General features: G+C 41.6%; 2 protein-coding genes across 4 annotated transcripts in view; both read right to left on the minus strand.

Moving 5' to 3' along the window:
* The window catches only part of LOC114511072 (zinc finger protein 530-like), a 568693-nt gene that overhangs the window by 268336 nt on the left and 279313 nt on the right, over window positions 1-21044 (minus strand). The gene's annotated exons all lie outside the window — the stretch shown is intronic.
* Window positions 10245-20760, minus strand: LOC114510810 (zinc finger protein OZF-like). Its single transcript, XM_036013542.1, has 3 exons — window positions 20045-20760; window positions 17076-17202; window positions 10245-11818 (listed from the first exon to the last, which is right to left on the minus strand). The coding sequence occupies exons 2-3, from the start codon at window positions 17107-17109 to the stop codon at window positions 10245-10247; spliced, it is 1608 nt and encodes a 535-aa protein (XP_035869435.1). The 5' UTR covers window positions 17110-17202; window positions 20045-20760.

Consider the following 21044-nt stretch of genomic DNA (forward strand, 5'->3'; position numbering starts at 1 on the left):
ATACCGAGAGGCAGAGGGATATATGAGAGGGAACCTAAAAAAAAACTTCCAGAATTTATTTGTAAAACATTGTGTATTTATTTTTACATGTTGAAACTTTAGTCACCTTCAAAGAACTCTCCCTTTGATGCAATACACCTATCAAGATCTTTTCTTTCACTGCTTAAAGTTTTTTAACTCATTGATTTTGGTGGCTTTTAGTGTATCTGCCATGTTTGTTTCTTGTCTTCCACCAAGGCCAAATATTTCTCTTTGAGGACTTTTTTCATCTAGGGAGACAAAAACAAAAATAAGTCACTTGGGGCAAGATTGGGTGAATAGGGAGGGTGGGGTATAGGGGTCATACCATTTTTGGTCAAAAACTGCTGAACACTCAGCACAGTGTGGGCAGGTACACTCATAAATCACCCATCATAAAATGGGCAAATGTGTTGAGTCTTCAAAAAAAAATGCAATGAATACTAGGGCATGGGGAAAAAACAAACAAATTGGATTACATCAAATTAAAAAGTTTCTACATGGCTAAAGAAACCATAATCAAAATGAAAAAGGAACTGACTACATGGGAGAACATATTTGCAAATGATACATCTGGAAAGGGTTTGATCTTTAAAATATATAAAGAACTCATATAACTCTACACCAGGAAGACAAAGAATCCAATTAAAAAAATGGGAAAAGGACTTCAAAAGACACTTTTCCAAGGAGGACATACAGATGGCCCAGAGACATATATAAGGATGCTCAGAAACACTAGCCATCACAGAGATGCAAATTAAAGCTGCAATGAGATTTCATCCCACACCTGCCATAACAGCCATCACTATTAAATCAACAAAGAACAACTGCTGGTAAGGATGTGGAGAAAAGGGAACCTAGGGCACTGTTGGTAGGAATGCAAACTGGTGCAACCACTGTGGGAAGAGAGTACAGAGTTTCCTCAAAACATTAAAACTTGAACTTCCTCATAACCCAGCAATTCCACTGCTGGGAATATACCCTAAGTATTCTGAAACACAAATTCAAAAGAACTTATTTGTTAGGAATCGCTCTGCCTGGTTTCAGAAGCTGTAACCACCCCTCCTCTCCCCCTTCATTCCCATGGCTGAGGCTGAGTGAGCGACAGACCCTAAGCCACTAAGGAGATAAAGCTTATCTCTCTGGCAGGGGCGCCGCTTCTGCTCCTTTTACTTCACCTTGCCTGTCTCCCAATGCTTATTTGGTTAGCCAATGACTGGCAAGATTCCCCAAGGGGGGAACGATCGAAGACAGCCACGATCATGTGGGAGACCCAGGGAAGGACTTGAGGGGTTATAGCAAAAGGGCGTGTTGGACCCTCGCCCCTCGGCTTTGACATAGCTTGAGTCCTCATTCTGTCTGCAAGGAGTCTCCTAATCTCTTGGCTGCCTTACTTCCCCTGCCTGACTTAAGCCTGAAAAAATGCCTTAAGCCTGAAACAATGCCTTAAGCCTGAAACCCTGCGGCCCTGTGCTGGAAAGGGCGGGTTCCCTAGGACGATCAGACCTAAGAAAGAATATGTAAAATCCTGTGTAACCTGCTTTGTTTAGAACACTCCCAATTAAATGATAAGGGTCCAAGTGAGAAGTGAGTTTGTTCCTCAAAGTTTTATGGCCATTTAGCTATCTGACCCTGACTCAAAATAAGCCCTCAGTGCCGGGAGCCAGCCCAGCCCTGCTGTCTGACACAGTCACAGAGGGAGCCTTGCATTGGCACAGCAGACATGGCGGGGGGAAAGTACCTGGCACTCCTCTGCTTAATCACTGTATTACTACCCGTGCTTAGGGTCTATGTGATTTACCATGGGACTGGGACAAATGGCAATTCCACAGAAGAAATACAGTTCTTTGGAAGTAAGAAAGAAAATGACAGCTCATTGGAGAGTGACTCCCCACCAGAGTGTTCTCCTAAGTGGGTTAGAGAGTTCAAAGAATGGGCATTGGGAAGATTATTTTACACTCCCCTTCTATGAAATGCTTAAGTGATCAGGGCCCCCATGGTGTTTATTGCCTAAAGAGGTCAGACATCAAAGATGGAAACAAATAATAAAAATGCATCAACACCAAGGTAGATGGCAGGCAGCTGAATGGACTGAGCGAAACAAAGATTATCACTTGCATAAGGTAACAGGGTTCTGGCGCTGAAGTGAGAAGTGAGAGACAGATACTAACCACATTGACCACGAAAGCCTTCTTCATGGCCATTGTCAGTGAGCTAAAACAGTCCTGTGCCCAGCTACATGCCCAGCTTGCAACTTTAGAATATATAGATTAAAATTAAGTTAAGCTTTAAGAAATTAAGGTGTTATATAATGTGGTAAAGTGTGTTACTGATTAATTGCAAAGATTAGGAGCTAAAAGCTTGCACAATAACATGCAATAAACAGCTACTATTATGTGTGTCATATTTTCTGCAGAACAATGATAAAGCAAATATGCCTAGAAAACCTCATTTTTTTATTGCTTTCACATATGCCACATGTACACACCCAACTGTATAAAAATAAAGAACTCAAGAGCCCAGCAGAGATGCCTGGCTGTTGAGCTTGAAACTGCACCTCTCGTGTCATTTCTCTGCCGATGCTGTCCCTCCATTGGGGATCCCTGGACCTTCTGGAGCTGGACTCCGGCAAGGAACATATCATAAGAAGAGAGTGTAAGTATCACCAAGGATACTGGTCCTCACCTTCTTCTCTGAAAAGACCCATCAGCCATAAAAATGCTATTTGGGCTGTGCATGCATAGAACCAAACTGATTTGGCTGATTGACCCACTGTGAACAATCAGGAGTAGGAATCTCAGTTGTGGGGAGAGTGTACTGGGAAATGGAATGAGAGTTTATGTTCAGAAGGACTTGTTCCTACCCCACTAACTCTGGTGCAAACATGGGGAGACTGGAAAGGAGGATGTGGTTGCTGAACATGGCCAGGACTGCAGGGAATAGATGGTGAGCACCATTGTCTCCTCCAGCCAGTCCTGCCAGAGTACAGGGTCAAGTGGGTACTGAGTTTCCTGTATGAAGAAGAGGTGAACACTTCACCAAGAAGATAATATTATAGATCTCCAGCATCATTTTTGAATATGTCCCAGGTATCATGCCCAGTTGTCCTCAGTACTGCAGAGTACATGTCAGCGACATGTACCAAAAACATTTGAAGGGTCAAACTGAGGCACAACATTCACCACAGTAGGTAAAATGGAAGCCAGTCATGCAAAAGATAAGTAAACATGCAGAAAGATAGTTTACTATGCCATGGTAGAGATTGCCCCCACCCACAGAGCCAGATTCATTAATTTGAACCCAGCCACTTCAATCTGACATTCGTCTACTCTGTGACCTTAAAAAACCTGACTCTTCTTCCCAATTGTCAACTTCCTCAAATATACAGTAAGATACTAATCTCTAGGGTGCTGTTAGAATTTTAAAAATGACCAAGCTCTGGCTGGTGTGTCTCAGTGGACCGAGCGGCAGCCTGCAGACCCAAGGTTGGTGGTTCAATTCCCAGTTAGGGCACATGCCTGGGTTGTGAGCCAGGTCCCCCACTGGGAGAGGCAACCAATTGATCCATTTTCTCTCCATCTCTGTCTCCCTCCTTTCCCCTCTCTCTAAAAATAAAGTGAAATATTAAAAAACAATCAAAATCATCAAAAGCAAATCTTGAAATATTAGTACTTGTAAGGGTTCAGTGAGTTTCATAACTCTAGTGATCCTCATCAGGGTCATAGTTCCTGCCTTCATTAAATTCATAAGTTAATGAAGTGAGTTTTGGGGAGTTTTATTATTACTCAGATGCCCCAGTGGGGGAATCATACTGAGACCAAGGAGCCCTGAAGTCACATTGTCCACAAGGCTGAGTCCATGTGGACTGTAGCAGATATGGAGAATCTGAGAAGCTCCATTCATTTTCACAAGCACGTGGGGCAGAAGGTCCCAGTGATGTCTGGTGTGTGGGTGGCAACAATACGTGATGACTGATGGTATAGTCACTACTTTCCAAATAAGTACCAAGGCTGGGGTTATTAGCATTGACAGTGACACTGGCAGTGAGAAACTTCACAAAGAGAAAATGCAGAGAGCAAGGTTTTATTCACTTTCCAAGAGAGGACAGTGGCCTAAGTGTATGACAGGCAGCACTCTTGGTGAAAGGTTGGGGTTGTGAGTTTTTTATTGAGTTACAAAGGATGAGGTGTGTGCATATGGGTAGTCATGGCAATTAGGTATAAAATAGGTTTCAGGGTGATTATGCAGGGTTCAGTTTATTATGCTCTTATCTTTGGGTTTAGGTCCAGGCCTTTTGGTCTGATATGCCATATGTATAAGTTTCTAAACCACCTATGGGAAGGACATTTTCAGTAATCTCTCCAGTCCTGAGAAGAGGCTCAGAAAACAAATTAATTCTGCCTGACAGGGTCAAGAAGTGAATAGGTAGCTCTGGAAAAAGAGGGCCTAAAAGGGGACTTTTTGTCCTTTCAGGGAGGAATGCTGCTTTTAAAAAAAAGATTTCATTTTTAGAGAGATGAAGAGAGACAGAGAGGGAAATGTGAATATGTGCTTGCTTCTCAAGCACCCCTACTGGGGACTTGGCCCACAACCAATTCCTGACTGGGAATTCAACCTGCAACCTTTTAGTTGGTGGGGTAACACTCAACTCACTGTGCCACTCCAGCCAGGGCAAGGTTGCTTTTTATCCCTATTTTACACAGGAAAATACTGAGGCCATAGAGTGCATCACTTTTCTGTAATCAAAACTATGGTCAATTATCTAAGATTTAAAGCCATATTGGAAGGCCCAAGGTATGAGGAGTTTAATCACTGACTCTTCTTTTGGACTTCTGACTCAACAAATACCAGTTCATACTGATTCCACCTGGAGCATCTTCAGGTCCTGCAGCAGCCAGCAAACACCAGACAACACACCATAAAAACAAAAACTAAAAAGCAAGGCTTTTTAATTACAGTACTAAATGTCTGAATTTACAAAAGTGATGAAGTGTGTTAATTGCCGAGGTCCGGCTGCAGCTGGGTCCAGGGGTTCCTGAAAGATGGGTAAGGCATTGGCGATGGGAGACAGATGACAACATGACTCAAAGGATGGTGAAGCTCTGTTCCATTTATTGCAACTACAAGCAGGTTTTTGTATTTTCATTTTTTTGGCAGTGATTAACATTTGCAGTTAGGCGAAGCAGGAAATTTTCTACCTGGTTATCAGGTCATGCTAATCTAGGGACCTTTTAAATCAGACAATTAAAAATAGCTGTATGTATGAATGTCTTATTGTTTATTAAAGTTTTTAGAATTTGTCATGGAGCAAAAGGATATGCTAGATTGAGTAGAGGTTATAGGTAATTTATTATAAGGCCTTTGTGATGTCTAACTTAGCTATCTATCTATTCTGTCTAAAATGTTTCTTTATGTACTATGGACTCTGACTCCCTGGTAATTGTTTCTACATGCTTAGTTTGTAATAGCTAACCAGCTTTTCTTATTTCTTTGCCTGTCTAATTCTAATTGATATATATTCCTATTCAAGGTAAAGAAGGGGCTGTTACTCCAACAACTTTTAAGCATTCAGGGGCTATTTCATTAGAGGGGATTTTGTTCTCTGGTCAAGAAATTATTTTGTACAACTTCATTGGAATTATGCGAATCAATAAACCTGAAATACAGGTATCTAACAATCCCACCACCTTTTGATCACCAAAACAAACATGTAAGGAGACATAGACAGGAAATCCAGCCACAGTAAACCTTTTGACCTAAAAGGTGATAGACAATTTTATTAAATTTTGTAGGGTACAGGCCATTCTTGACTTTCTCATGTCTTATTCTATTTTTGTTTGGATAGTTCAAAGAGTTCTTTTTGGTAGCTGCTGCATGATAGGGGGAAATGTGGGCAAAATCCTTTGACAAGCTGGCAGAATAGTGACTTTTTTTGTTCCTTAGTTAATAAACACCAAGGAGGTCTGCTTCGAGCTAACTTTTCCAAGAAATTTAGACTATTATAAGGCACTTGGACTCCATCCTTATTGACCATTCTAATGCCATCCTCATTATATGCTCCTGTATAAGGCAATGGGGGATCTGGAACCCTCTGGAGACTATTAGCTCCTCTTGGGGGATACCATAATTTGCCAATTAATCCAATATGCTACCCAGGGGTATCACTGGGCTGTGAGTAGGGTCTAATAGTTTTTTCTTGTTTTCTTGGAAACCCTTTGTATCTGTGGATAAGGAACAGGTGTGGGAGAATCTGCCAATAATTTAGCCTGTTGTAACTGATTCATGAATTCTTTTATGGGACAGTCAGGGATAATTTCTTACTCAGGTTTATAAATACCTTGTTTAAACAATTTGGGCATGATTCAACAGTCTGGGGAGAACTAGTTGTCCCTTCAGAATTTCCCTCAAAGTTAATCATTGACTCACTTCGAGCCTCTTTCTCCTCATGGCCTGTTCTTATGGGAATCAGGGTACAAAGTAAGACCATGATTAATATTAGCAAGGAAATTATTAAGAGCAATCCCCAGGAAAATTACCACCCCCCTTTGTATGCCATGTTCTCTTCCAGGAAGATGGATTCCTTGAATTCCTTCTTTCCACATTCGGACCTTGTCAGACAACATGGTTGGAAGAGGACGTGGCAGTTAATAATGCAGATTATTCCTTGAAGTATATATGTACCTAGCACATTGTGTACAGCAAGAATAATCCAAGTCATTTGGGCATGCTTTCTAATATTAAAAACAATTACTCCAAAAAAATTATTCCACAAAGTGAAAATTATTTTATTCAAGGAGTGAAAATGGGTGGCATTACAACATAGAAATTTATACTTCCACTGTCCTACTTGTTAAAGAAAAGTTCCCCAAATTCATAAAATAGGTGAATTATGTGAGCACAGATTTTGCTAAAAACATATCAGTAGTAGATACAATTCTCCAAAAATGGTCATCATAAATCCTTAGAAAAATGCAATTTAAACAAAGAGCATGAAAAACAAAAAGAGTTAAATTACAAAATTTAAACAAATCTCTATTTTCGTAAGAGTGGGGAAATGCAACCCTCATACAATGAGTAAGAATGCATAAAGGCACAATTAGTTTAGATCATATTGTTACATTTTTCAAAAATTTCAACATTAAACTTCTGAGACATGTGAACATCTAAAATCCCCTCACCTCTTCATCCATTCTCCCACCTCCCCTTCAATCTGGCAACCATCTAGTAAGGAACTTCTTTTGCCTTGCTGTTTCTAAGATCCTCTCTATCTTAAACTTTTGGCCTTTTCATTATGATGTGTCTTGGAGTATGCCTCTTTGTAAACATCACATTGGACTCTGTGCTTCCTGGATTTGCATGTTTGTTTACTTCACAAAATTAAGGAAGTTTTCCTTTTTAACAAATATTTTATTTATTTTTAGGGAAAGGGAAAGAAACATCATGAGTGGTTGCCTCTTGCACACGCCCTACCGGGGCCACAACTTGGCTCACAACAAAGGCATGTGCCCTGACTGGGAATCTAACCAGCGACCCTTTGGTTCGCAGGCCATTGCTCAATCCACTGAACCACACCAGCCAGAGCAGGAAGTTTTCTTTCACTATTTTATCAGAGATTTTTAATTTCTTGCTTTCTCTTCTCCTTCTGGCACTCCTGATTCAAATGTCATACCTGTTGAAGTTGTCCCAGAGGCTGTTGATACTATCCTCATTTTTGGGTGTTTTTTTTAAAGATTTATTCATTTATTTTTAGAGAGGGAAGGGAGGGAGATAGAGAGAGAAAGAGAGAGAAACATCAATGTGTGGTTGCTGGGGGTTATGGCCTGCAACCCAGGCATGTACCCTGGCTGGGAATCAAACCTGCGACACTTTAGTTCACAGCCTGCACTCAATCCACTGAGCTATGCCAGCCAGGGCTTATACTATCCTCATTTTTAAAAATTCTTTTCTTGTTGTGTGTTGTTTTTTGCTTACTTATGATCCAAATCATTGATTTGATTCTCAGCTTCATCCACTCTACTTTTGTTTCCCTATAAATTACTGTATCCTTCATTCCTCACTGGGTATTTTTCTACTGCTGATATCCTAAGTTCCTTGAGCATCCTTATAACCAGCATTTTGAAATCTTCATCTGATCAATTGCTTATCTTCATTTCATTTAGCTTTTTCTGGAGTTTTGATCTGTCCTTTTATTTGGGCTGTCTTTGTCTCCTCATTTTGGCAGCCTCCCTATGTTTGTTTCTATGAATTAGGCAGAGCTGCTTTGACTCCGTGTCTTCATAGTGTGGCCTAATGTAGTAGGTGTCCTATAGTGTCCAGTGGCACAACCTTCCCTATCACCCTAGCTGGGCACTCAAGGTGCACCCTTCATGTGGACAAATTATACCCATCTCTTGTAGTTGAGCCTTCATTGCTGTTGAAGATCAATGGGATTTACCCAGGCCAGTCAGGTATGAGAACTGGCTGTGACCATTGCCCACCACTCTCTACTCTATGTGAAAGATCAGTTGTGCAGGGGCAGGATGTTGGCACTCTGATGTGGTCTATAGCTGCCCACCACATGTGCAAGATCTGTCCCACCTGTGTTTTGCCCTGGGCCACCCTACCTGAAATATAAAACAATCTGAGATGGCTGTTACTTATCCTGAGCTTGGAGATTCCCAGGTGAAGCCAAGCTGTGAAACGAGACTGGCTGCTGCTATTGCCAGGCCTGGGGCTCACTGAGGACAGCTGCTGCTTGTTTAATAGCATTTAATAAGGTGTGAAGCATGAGTCAAAACCAGCCATTCATATGGAAAAGCAGCTTGGGTGGGACCTTAAGTTGAATAGGGCAGATTCTTTGGGGAATCTCCAGGGCAGGTACAACAGTGTTATAAGAGTTAACAGGTTGATAAGAGTATCAGGTATGGCACCAGCTTATCAGCTCTATGGAAGGAGGATACAGCAAAGGTACCTGTGGCCTCTGCTCACCTTGACGAAAGACACTTCAGTTTTTCCCAGTAGACCAATGGTGCCATTCAAGGTGCTATCTTGGTGCTGCAGCTCAGAGGGACTGAGTCCGTGTAGTTGAGTCCATGTGTGGGTTCTTTAAGAGGACCTACTTGTGGCTCCAGCAGTTTCTTCCACTGACTCAGTCCCTGCTGCTTTTTGTTGCCACCAGAAGTTGTGGGGACTTTCTTCTTGGCATTAGAATCCTGGTCTGGGGACCCTGGTGTGAGTTTGGGATCCCTGGCTCCTGAGATATCCCTCATGAATTTTTATCCATGTGGTTGTGATACCAGCCTTTCCATGTCTGCACCCTTCCTACTAGTCAGTATCGATGTTATTTCTTTAATTTTGTTAGAACTCCATTCAACTCAATTGCATAGTTATCAGCCTTCCATTCAGCTTCATTTCTGACATTCCTTAGTAACAGCTGTTCTACACCTTAGTTGTAATTTTGATGTGGTTGTTCAGAGGTGAGCCACGTCTGCCTATTCTGCCACCTTGATTGGAAGTCTCCCAAATTTTAACTTATTAGAATTTAATCCTTGTGAATTTCATGATGACAATAAAAATAGTGGTGACTCTTTTTTTTTATTTTTAGAGAGGGAAGGGAGGGAGAGAGAGAGAGACAGAGGGAGAGAGAGAGAGAGAGAGAGAGAGAGAGAGAGAGAGAGAAAGAGAGAGATCAATGTGCGGTTGCTGGGGGTTCTGGCCTGCAATCCAGGAATGTACACTGGCTGGGAATCGAACCTGGGACACTTTGGTTCCCAGCCTGCACTCAATCCACTGAGCTACGCCAGCCAGGAGTGGTGACTCTTAAATTTCCACATTCACAGCACTCAAATGGTGTATCCATAGTGTAAATTCTCTCATAATAAGGAAAATCATTGATATAAAAAAAGACTTCCACATTAATTGCAGGCATAAGGCCATTCAGCTGTGTGAACTCTCTGATGACAACAGAGGTGACAGCTCCAGGAAAAAGATGTCCTACTGTCAGAGCACTCATAAAAGCTATCTCCTCTGTGAAATCTCTGATAACAGACAGCAGAGTTCATGTTAAAGATACCCCAGTTTTACTGCACCCAAAACGCCTTTATCCTGTGTAAACACTATAGTTATGAAAAACACAGAGCTATTCATATCAGTTTTTCCACATTAACTTCACTGATATGGTTTTTCTCCAGAATGAATTCAATGGTATTTAATAAAGGATGGTTCTTTTTGTAAAGTATTTCTTATATTCACTGCACTCTTGAGTTCTTTCTGCAATGTGAATCCTGATGAATACGAAGAAGAGAGCTACGGGTAAAAGATTTCCCACATTGGGAGCATTCATAAGGCCCTTCTCCAGTGTGAAGTCTCTGATGCGAATTATAGTGGTGTTTCAACTTAAATGATTTCCCACATTCACCACATGCATAGGGTTTTTCTGCAGTGTGAACCCTCTTATGAGCATGGAAGGCAGAAGTCCTGGTAAAAGATTTCCCACATTCACTGCATTCATATGGCCTTTCTCCAGTGTGAAGTCTTAGATGAATATGAAGAAGACTGCGATTGGTAAAGGATTTCCCACACTGAGAGCACTCATAAGGCTTTTCTCCAGTGTGCACTCTCTGATGACAATTAAGGTTGTATTTCATCTTAAATGATTTCCCACATTCACTGCACTCATAAGGCTTTTCTGCAGTGTGAACTCTCTGATGAGAATGAAGGGCAGAGCTACTGATGAAAGACTTCCCACATTCACTGCATTCATAAGGCCTTTCTCCAGTGTGAAGTCTCAAATGAATATGAAGAAGAGAGCGAGTGGTAAAACTTTTCCCACATTCCCTGCACTCATAAGGCCTTTCTCCAGTGTGAACTCTTTGATGATAAAGGAGATTCCAACTACTGGTAAAAGATTTTCCACATTCACCGCACTCATATGGCCTTTCTCCCCTGTGAACTTTCTGATGATAATGGAGGGCATTAGTACGGGTAAAGGATTTCCCACATTGACCACACTCATAAGGCCTTTCTCCAGTGTGAACTCTCTGATGACCACGGAGGTTCCGGCTACTGGTAAAAGATTTTCCACATATATTGCACACATAAGGCCTTTCTCCAGTGTTAACTCTTTGATGTTTACAAAGGTCAGAGATACTGGTCAAAGATTTTCCACATTCACCGCCTTTATTAGGCCTTTCTCCAGTGTGAACTCTCTGATGAACACAAAGGGAAGAGCTATTGGTAAAAGATTTCCCACATTCACAATACACAAAACGCTGTCTTCCTGTAAGAAATCTCTGGTCCTCAACAAGTGTGTCATTGCAGCCAATGGCTTTCTTGCATTCTCTTGGGATGTAATACTTTGTACTTTGAAAAGTCATTTCGGATTTAGCGATTTTGTTTGCTCTGTGCATGGTATGAGCATCCAGTTGCTCAATATGTCCTGGGATGATGACAAAGCATTTTCCTCCCTGACTAGAGGTACAAGGCTTCCATGATGCATTGAAATTGGAGCTCTTTGCACTTGAGACTCTGTCCACATTGCCTGTGAAAGAATTCTTTGTTGTATGCTCCTCCTGGTGCTTGTTATACTGTGCACTGAAATAAAATGGTTTTGCACATGCCCCACACCTCAGCAGTGTGGGCCTTTTTTGTATTCTGTGCTGGTCAACCACATGGAAAATGTCTCTCAAGACGGGCTCACAACTCTCACAGGGGTGGCTATTCTGGGAAGACTTGGCAGACTTGGGATTCTTAGCCTCCAACTTTCTTACAGAAATATTCTGTTCCATGGGTGCCACCATGTCCTCTGATCTGCAGCAGCAACCTGAAGAAAAACAAGTGCTAGTGAAGTACATAGTGACCTATAGGGAGGAGGTTTATTCAACACCAATTTGAATCTGAAACATTTGACATGCATCTATGTGATGATTTCCCAGATTAGTGAGATAGGCTCTGAGAAAGGCCTCAGGTCAGTAGATAATGGGGACCTCATTAAACAAAGGGCACTAAGATAGGAAGGGACATGAGGAAGAGAGGCACAGTTTACAAGTTGTTCCTCTGCTAATGGCTGCCTGGAAAACCCTTCCTGGCTGACATCAGACTGTGCAGTTGGGTATGAATGTGCCCCAAACCATGAAAATCAACCACAGTAGAGTATATGCTGTGCAAGTTTTGTATGGAATATGTGCACAATTCAAGACAAAAAGGCATTCATCAAAATTGAAAAGCACACCAAAGTGATTCCCCAGAGAAATGGTTGTGGTGTTAAGGTTAGAGAGGTGAAGATTAATCACAGCTGGAAGTCAGAGGAGAAAGGAAAACTATTAAAAGTGACAAACTGGCAATGTGGCAACACTGGAAAAGGACAAGTAGATTAAACTGTAGGTACTGGCAATGGTGACAAAATACAGTTAAAGAGAACAGGTTCCTCATTATATTTTAATAATGTCATGGAAGCAAATTCTCCCCAATGGCCATTAATGAATGCCAGACCTTCTGTGAACCTATCCTGTCCTGGCTGGACTCATGTCACCCGTGTGATACACAAAGGACTCTTCTACTTCCTTCCCAATTAAGCATTTACATGGAATACCGATGATGGAACTCCAAAGAGAAAACAGATGAGATGAATAACCAGCACTGTCATAGAACAACTCTGTATAAACAAACCAAAAGAGAAAGATCTACGTGAATGACAACAGCAAGGTGGCAGAAGAAAAAATACAAATATTCTACCCCTTCCAAAATAATCAGACAATTATCCATGATAAACAACATCCCTTCAGAAATGGAAGAGAGGCTTAAGAGACCAGTAATTCCAAAGAGCGATAAAGTAGAGCATAATATGAAGTGGAGTTGGAGTGTAGACTTAGCAAATAAGGTTAGATGCAAAACACAAGGGTAAAACCTTCTTGGAGACACAGCACTTGTGTTACCATTGATTCTAGTGGCCTATTTTGTGTCACCAAAACTCCAAAAGAGATTGTTAAATAGTTGGAAGCTGCAGCCCTGGCCACTGATCAACCCTTCAATCTTCAATAGAGTGACCTAGCTCATGGGGCTACAAGAAGAATGGGAAGTGAAACATCATCACTCCAGACACAACAAACCACTTAGAAAGTACCATTATGTGCATATGCAGAAAAACCACTTCTATAAACAGAATTAGCCCACAAGTAAAAAATAATAACTGTTTAATCAAATATCACACAACACTAAGACGAAGGGAAATATGAGAAAAAAGTGACAAAAGACACATTATAATTTTAATGTGAATTAAACTAAAAAACTGGAGGTATAAAAACTATGAGAAAAATAATTAAAATAATAATTTCTAAAAACATCAGTTGGAGCCTTGGATGGTGTTGCTCAGTGGATAGAGTGCCAGACTGTGAACCAAAGCATAGTGGTTTGATTCCAAGTCAGAGCATATGCCTGGGTTGCAGGCTGGGTCCCTAGTGGGGGGCATGCAAGGGGCAACCACATGTTGATGTTTCTCTCCATCGCTTTCTCCCTCCCTTCCCCTCTGTCTAAAAATAAATAAATAAAATCCTTAAAAAATAAACAAAAAAAAAAATCCAAAAACATCAGTGAGGTACAGGCGAATACACATGGAACTCAACATAATGAACAAGCAAATATAGGAAAAAACATGGAGTTCAGAAATATAGAAATCATAAAAGAGAATGAAACAGAAATTTGGAAGTTGCAGAAAATTATGAATGAAATGAAAAATGCAAAAGACTTTCAAAAGCAGACAAGATCAAGGAGTAAAATGAATATATCACCTCAGAGGCAGGTGATTTGAAAATATCCATGTAAAAGAAAAAAACTGAAGACAGCCTATGTGAATACTAAAACACCACAGAGATAACCTATATTTGTATTATGGGGGTCCCAGAGGGGGTGAAAAAGAGAAAAAAAGAGAGCAAGAGAAAAATGGAGAGGAAGAAGAAGCATAACATTTTTAATTTAAAAAATGAGTTCAAGTTCAACCTGAAAATATGAAAAGAAGTGTGAATTGTCATCTTAAAGATCCTCCCAGGTCCCAGTACACATTTAATGCAAACAGAACTTCAGCAAGATACATTATAATAAAAGTGCCAAAAATCAAAAACAAGAAAAAGTTTGAAAGACCAAAGAGAATAGAAATTCCTATATAAGGACAACACTCCCCATAAGGTCAATGACAGATTTCTCTGAAAAAACCTTGTAACCTTGGAGAATACCAAATGATGTATTCAAAACACTAAAGGAAAATATCTGCAAACTGGCAATACTTAATCCAGAAAAGCTCTTCCTCAGAAATAACAAGGAAAAAAAATACTTTCCTGGAATGACAAAATGTGAAGAAGTTAATTTCCATTCATCCTGACTTACTAGAAATGTGGGGGGCTGGGGTGGAGGAGAGATATATCAGCTAAAATAAACACATGCTACATAGAAATAGGAGCCTGTAGCAAAGTATAAAATACTCTGGTAAGGCCAGGATGTCATCAAGTTCTGAATACTGGAACAGTTCTTGGTGAAGTATACTTTATTTAACTCTACTGTATAGGATAAAAATTAAGTGTATTGAGAATAACAATGGTGACAAGAATTTGTAAATAGACACACAATATAGAAAGACGTGAACTGTGACATCAAAAATATAAAGTGGTGATATAGCAGGGAGTCGAGGATAATTTTTTTGCATGCAAGCAAAGCTGTTTCAAGGTTACAATGAACTGTTAAGAGTATGAGTTGTTTTATGAAGTTTAATAAAAAACAAAACACAAGCACAAGCCTGTCTAATGGATGCCCAAGAGAAAGGAATCAAATCTAAAAAAAAAAAAAAAAAAAAAAAAGCAAGATAGGAAGACAAAAAAGGAAGTACACAATAGGCAGAAAACATGACAACGTGGCAATAGTAGGACCTTCAAATAATTCTTCAATCAGTCCTTGGCTGGCATGGCTCAGTGGATTGAGCACCAGACTGCAAAGCAAACTGTCGCTGGTTTGATTCCCAGTTAGGACACGTGCCTGAGTTGTGAAACAGGTTCCCTGGTGCAGAGCAATGTTTCTCTCTTTCTCCCTCCCTTCCCCCCTGTCTAAAGATAAATAAATATTTTTTAAAAAAATTCTTCAATCAAGAGACATAAGAGTGGCTGATGGAATAAAAACACAAGATACAGCCCTGGCTGGTGTGGATAAGTGGATTGAGTGCCAGCCTGCGAACCAAAGGGTTGCTGGTTCTATTCCCAATCAGGGCACATGCCTGGGCTGCAGGCCAGGTCCCCAGTAGAGGACACATGAGAGGCAACCATACATTGATGTTTCTCTCCCTCTCTTTATCCCTCCCTTCCCCCTGTCTAAAATAAATAAATAAATAAATAAAATCTTTAAAAAAACAACAACAAAATACAAAAGCATTTGATATCCGGCTTTCTGGCTACTATCATCTGTTTGGCTCACATAAACACTTAAAAAATTCTTATCATAGGTGAAAAAGATGAAGGGATTAAAAAGTACAAATTGGCAGTTACCAAATAATCATTAGGATGTAAAGGACAGCCTAGAGAAGGGGTGTCAAACTCTTTTTCACTGGGGGCCACATTAGCCACGCAGTTGCCTTCAAAGGGCTGAAATAATTTTAAGACTGTATAAAAGTAACTACTTCTTAACTGTTAAGGAGTTGAAATTACATTTGGCCCTTTGAAGGCAACTTCAAGGCTGATGTGGCACCCGGTGAAAATGAGTTTGATACCCCTGACCTAGAGAATATAGTCAATAGCATTCTACTAATAATGTATGTTGTCAGATGAGTGAGATTTATGGAGATGGTCACTTAGTAAGTTATACAATGTCTAATCATAAAACTAATATAAAAATATATGTCAATGATATTTAAAAATAAAAATATTTATAGAAATAGATGAATGAATAAATACATTGATGCCTGGTTAAGCTTACCTTCTGTTCCAAAAAAAAAAAATTCCCACAAGACACAATATATGCTTTTTCCAAGAGATAATTAATCTTTATGGACACAAATACACTCAAAGAGATGGAAAATATATTCCATGCAAGTAACACTAAAGAGAGAAAGAAGATAACAATTTTAATTACTATGTACCCAACCAAGAGCACCTAAGTGCGTAAGCAAACGATATGAGATCTGAAGGCAGAAAACACAATGCAACAGTACTAGACAACTTAAATGTTCCCCTTTCAACAATGGAGCATCTCTTTGGAAAGCAATAAGGAATTATTGAAGTTTGAATACATAATAGAGGAAACAGACTTAATAAACATATGCATAGTCCAGCCATGGCCAGGTAACTTAGTTAGTTAGAGCATTGTCCCATGTACCAAAAGGTTGCAGCTTTGATTCCTGGTCAGGGCACAAACACAGGTTACAGGGACAATCCCCTGTTAAAGGCATGTATGGGAAGAAACTGATCGATGCTCTTCTCACATTGATATTTGTCCTTCCTCCTACCTCCTTCTCTCTAACAATCAATAATAATATTTTGCAGTGAGGATTAAAATATATATAGTTGTAGAAATGATAGAGAAAATAAAAAAATGCTTTTTCTCACTAATCAATGTGAAATCTATTAGACTTCCAGCAATACCAGTAACTTCAAATACTTCCCTGAGGATTCATTACAGCAGGTATGGGGGCAGCAGGGAGAATAGGGGGAACTGCAAGTAAACCAGCTCTGTCAAGTTCAGGATCTACCCAGAAATCTAGAAAAGCAAACAGTGTGCACAATCCACATATGAGAACAGAGCAACCCCTGAGCAATGAAGGCTTTGGGGGAATGCAAAGCCTAGTCCAAGTGATTGGTGAGATGGAGGCCTTTTTTTTTAATTAACATGAGTTAGTTTATTAAAATTGCCAACAATGAAGAATAAAAAGGACTTCTGGATACAGGATTGGGGTAAGCGTGACCCCCGTTGCTGCTGTCCATTGCCACCTGGGTACAAGTCTGGGTGTCAGGGCCCTTAGAGCTTAGGACAGAAGCAAACTGCAACCATGAGGAAAGGGGGGTGCAGGCAGTCCAAAGAACAGTGCACAGCGAGAGTCAGTGTCTTACCCAGTGATGATACAAGAGCATAGTTTTCTAGCATCACATCGAGGTACAGGCGTCTCTGAGCCTCATCCAGGAGGAGCCATTCTTTCCTAGAGAGGTACACGGCAACATCCTCAAAGGTTAAAACGACCTGTCAGAATTAAAACAAATGAATCCAGAGTCTGTCTCAGACTCTGTAATCCTAATATTCCCAAATTGAATCCCTTGCAGGGCCTCCCCAGTTCAGAGAAGACACCAGTGCTTGGTGTCAAAGATGCCTACTGTCTTATCAGTCTCATTTATGACACTCATCACCCTCCACAAAGGAAGGCAGATGAGGAAGTAGGGCAGATAAACTGCCACCTAAACTTGGGTACATGACTGCAGGGCCCCATTCTTCCTGATAAACAGTTCCACTGAGTCTCCCAGATCACACCTCCAAAACAGAGCCAAACATGGGCTTATGCTTCCCCCTTATGTCCCAACACCAGGTTGGGAGGACCATCAGCTCATATTCCCTCTAGCTGTGCATGTTACTGTGTGATCTCTACCTGCTTTACATCTTCACACCCAAGTTCACTCTCTCAGCTCTGCTTCCTTCACCCTCATGTACAAAAGAGCTTCCACTTTTGCTTCACTCCATCATGGATCCTTCCACAAATTTACAGAATCATATGTTCAGGTGCTCACAGAGTGTTTCCACTCACTGCTCTTTGAACCTTTAAAAGTGTGAACCAAAACAAGATTCTGATATTCCCAAAGAGAATTAACCTACCACCATCCTCCCCAGCCCAGTTGATGGAGCCTCCACTGCTTCAGCTGCTAGGACAAAAAGTGCTGCAGTGGTTTTGAGCCCTTTCCTTTTTTCCTGCAGCTGCAAAATATGAAGTGGTACTTACCTGTCTTTTTTTTTTTAAAGATTTATTTATTTATTTACTTACTTATTTATTTTTAGAGACAGGGGATGGGAAGGAAAGAAACATCAATGTGTGAGACAAACATTGATCAGTTGGTTCTCGCATGCCCCCAACTAGGGAACTGGCCAATAATCTAGGCATGTGCACTGACTGGGAATCAAACCAGTGACCTTGTGGTTTATAGGCCAGCACTCAATTCAGAGCCACACCAGCAGGGCCATAGTGGCCCTTCTTAAAAAATGGAAGAGGGCCCTGGTTGGTGTGGCTCAGTGGATTGAGTGAACCAGAGTCACTTGTTCAAGTCCCCAGTCTAGGGCACATGCCTGGGTTGCGGGCCAGGTCCCCAGTTCAAGAGAAAAATCACACATTGATGTTTCTCTCCTTCCCTAAAACAAATAAATCTTTTTTTTTTAAATGAAAAGGCAGGGTGGTGGAAGTGGGTATGAAGCGGATAAATGGTAATGGATAAAAACATAATAAAAAAAATAAAAGATAGCCCTGACTGGTACAGCTCAGTTGGTTAGAGTGCAGTCCCATAAACCAAAGGGTTGTGGGTTCCATTCCTGGCTGGGGCACATACTTGGGTTTCAGGCCAGGCCTCCAGTTAGAGGTGTCCAAGAGCCAATGGGTTGCTGTTTCTCTCCCTCTCTTTCTCCCTCCCTTCCCTTCTATCTAAAAATAAATAAAACTTTTTAAAGAAATAAAACATGTACCAAAATCCAACCTTTTCTCCTACCTCTAACGCCCAACTCTGGTCCATCTGCTATGAATTACAAGAACCTGCCTGGTCCAGGGCTCCCTGCCTCCTCCATTCATCCCCATCATGTTTTCCAGTATGCAGCCAGATGGAGCCTGTTAAACCCAGGAGTCGCCAAGTCCTTTCTCTTATGCAAATGCACTATTATCTCCATAATAGATACCCAAGTTACCGTTTGGCCACTTTATAAATCTGATTCTTGTACCCCCTTCCTCCTTGTCTTTAACACAAAGGAGACCTGAGTGACCCACATCCAGCTCTGTGGCACCTCCAAGCATTTTTCAGTGCAGGTGTCCTTCCCTGGATAACCTGCCTTAACTGCTTACACTGGCTGTTTGTGGGGACCAAACAAGTGTGGGGCAGGGGGGCACATACTAAACCTGACAGCTTGAGTGTTCTCTCATGGCCTTCCAAACTGAGAGACTGAAAAACCCCTACATATGGTCTGAAATTAAAACTTTCTAACTAAAAGCAAGTCATGGAAAATAGTCATGTCCTAGGCCTGTATCTTCCCCGAGGAAGGTCAATTTTTACCTTAAGTCAGCCCATCTTTGCATTTTTGCTCCTTTGTAACATAGCTTTGGAATTTCAGGATAATATCCTTTTTACTTACCACTCAGGGCACAAACACTGCACCAGAACAAAGACAAAAAACACTTCAGTGTTATTATTTTTGTGTTAATTAACTAAATATTAACTACCTTATACCCACCAATGTAAGAGAATTGTGTTTCCATTCATTTTTACTTTTTATCTAATAACAGTGATTTTCCTGCTTTGTTTTCTCCCACCTCCCTAACCTATCACCAATGGGTTTCAAGTTCCCACTTCTACTTTACTTCCTGATTCTGATGTATGAAGTAAATAGTAAAACTGCCATTTTCCGAAGTGTTTTCACACTCTCTTGAGATTTTGTCTAACTTTACTTCTCAATTTGACTCAAATTAGTATATAAAAAAACTCTCCATAGTTTGAATGTTTCTTACCTTGACAACAGAAATGGAAAATGGGAGCATCTTGATATTACCTGTGACCTGCACTCAGGATTGGGGTATCCCCAGGGTCCCCACATCCAAGAGCTAGGACATTAGCAAGGGAAGAGTCTTTTGACACTATGAGATAATGTCACCACCAGGCAGGGACTGGGACACCCTGTCCTTCTTTGTCTAGTTTACAAAATAGTTTTCAACTTCAGAACCTATGGGGGAAGTCTCAGTCAACCACCGTTAAGCTCCAGGTAAGCAGGTCTCAGCTGTACCTAGAACCATCCCTGGAGTACGGTGACTTTCAGCAAGTGTCTCCTCAATGCGGCCGCTTACCAGCCCTGTGACCTTCAACAATGGCTCCTCTTCCTGTGCCTGTCATCACCACACTCCACTGGGTTTTCTATCTCAGAAGGATCTAAAAGGCTTTCAAAACCGTGACACAGCCTGTCTGTCTCTCTCTCGGTTCAGGACCTTCTCCAGCTCCCAGAACCATTAGAATGAGTGTGCAACCCCTCTGCCTCCCAGTCTGGACGTGACTCCGCCTCAGACTGTTGAAACCAGAGGTAAGGCCGATCCCAGTTCGCTGTCCTTCCCGGTCAATGATATCTGCACGTGCTTAGAAGGCTGCACCTCGGCTGGTCACCCTCGCCCACCCCGTCACACCGTGGGTCACCTACTAGCGCCTCACGGTCCCGGACGTGGGGGTCGGGGCTGCAGGACGTGATGGGCGTCCCGCACCGGGGCTGCTGGGCTCAGTGGGCTGAGGGCGGAGGGCCCGGGGGACGTGCACTCACCTCAGCCCGTCGCCTTAGCGTGGTCACCGCCATGGGACTCTGTGGCCGGAGAGGGGCGGCCCGGCGGGCCAGAAGGGTGTCCCTGGTACTGGGGTTACTGTCCCAACCCTGACGTCAGACACCCGGGCAGCGTGCTTGGCCTCACAGTTCCTATGGGGAGCAGCTTCCTAGCGCCTTATCCTTCCCATACTGTGATCACGAGACCCTGACCAGGTAATAGGGAAACTGAGAGAAGAGGAAATGCCCCCTAGGAGACCCACGGAAGTCCCGCCCTGCAGAATGGCCTTAACGGAAATACTTTTTCTGAGTCTTTACTGACTCAGCCCAGTGATAATCCACGCCTGCCTCTGGGTAATGTAGGTTTACACTCCAAGGCTAAGATCCTGTATTTCCTGAGCTGACTCCAGGAGTGGATTTGCAAATTTATACCCTAAGAATACCTTGAGAATACTCAGTGCGTTCTATCGCTCTCTATTGGGTGTCATTTCTTGGGCGAGGAAGTCTCTGCTACGCCTGCTAGGAGGCCTTTTGATTCAGGC

The sequence above is a fragment of the Phyllostomus discolor genome, chromosome 12 (assembly GCF_004126475.2).
Source record: "Phyllostomus discolor isolate MPI-MPIP mPhyDis1 chromosome 12, mPhyDis1.pri.v3, whole genome shotgun sequence".
In the NCBI taxonomy this organism is placed as follows: Eukaryota; Metazoa; Chordata; class Mammalia; order Chiroptera; family Phyllostomidae; genus Phyllostomus; species Phyllostomus discolor.

What these genes read in the sequence shown, in the direction of transcription:
- LOC114510810 (XM_036013542.1), bottom strand. Translation starts at nt 17,109, where the DNA reads ATGCTAGAAAACTATGCTCTTGTATCATCACTGG. An exon ending in TGCTCTTGTATCATCACTGG is followed by an intron (nt 11,819 to 17,075) that starts GTAAGACACTGA and finishes GTTTTTCTTCAG; the next exon opens with GTTGCTGCTGCAGATCAGAG.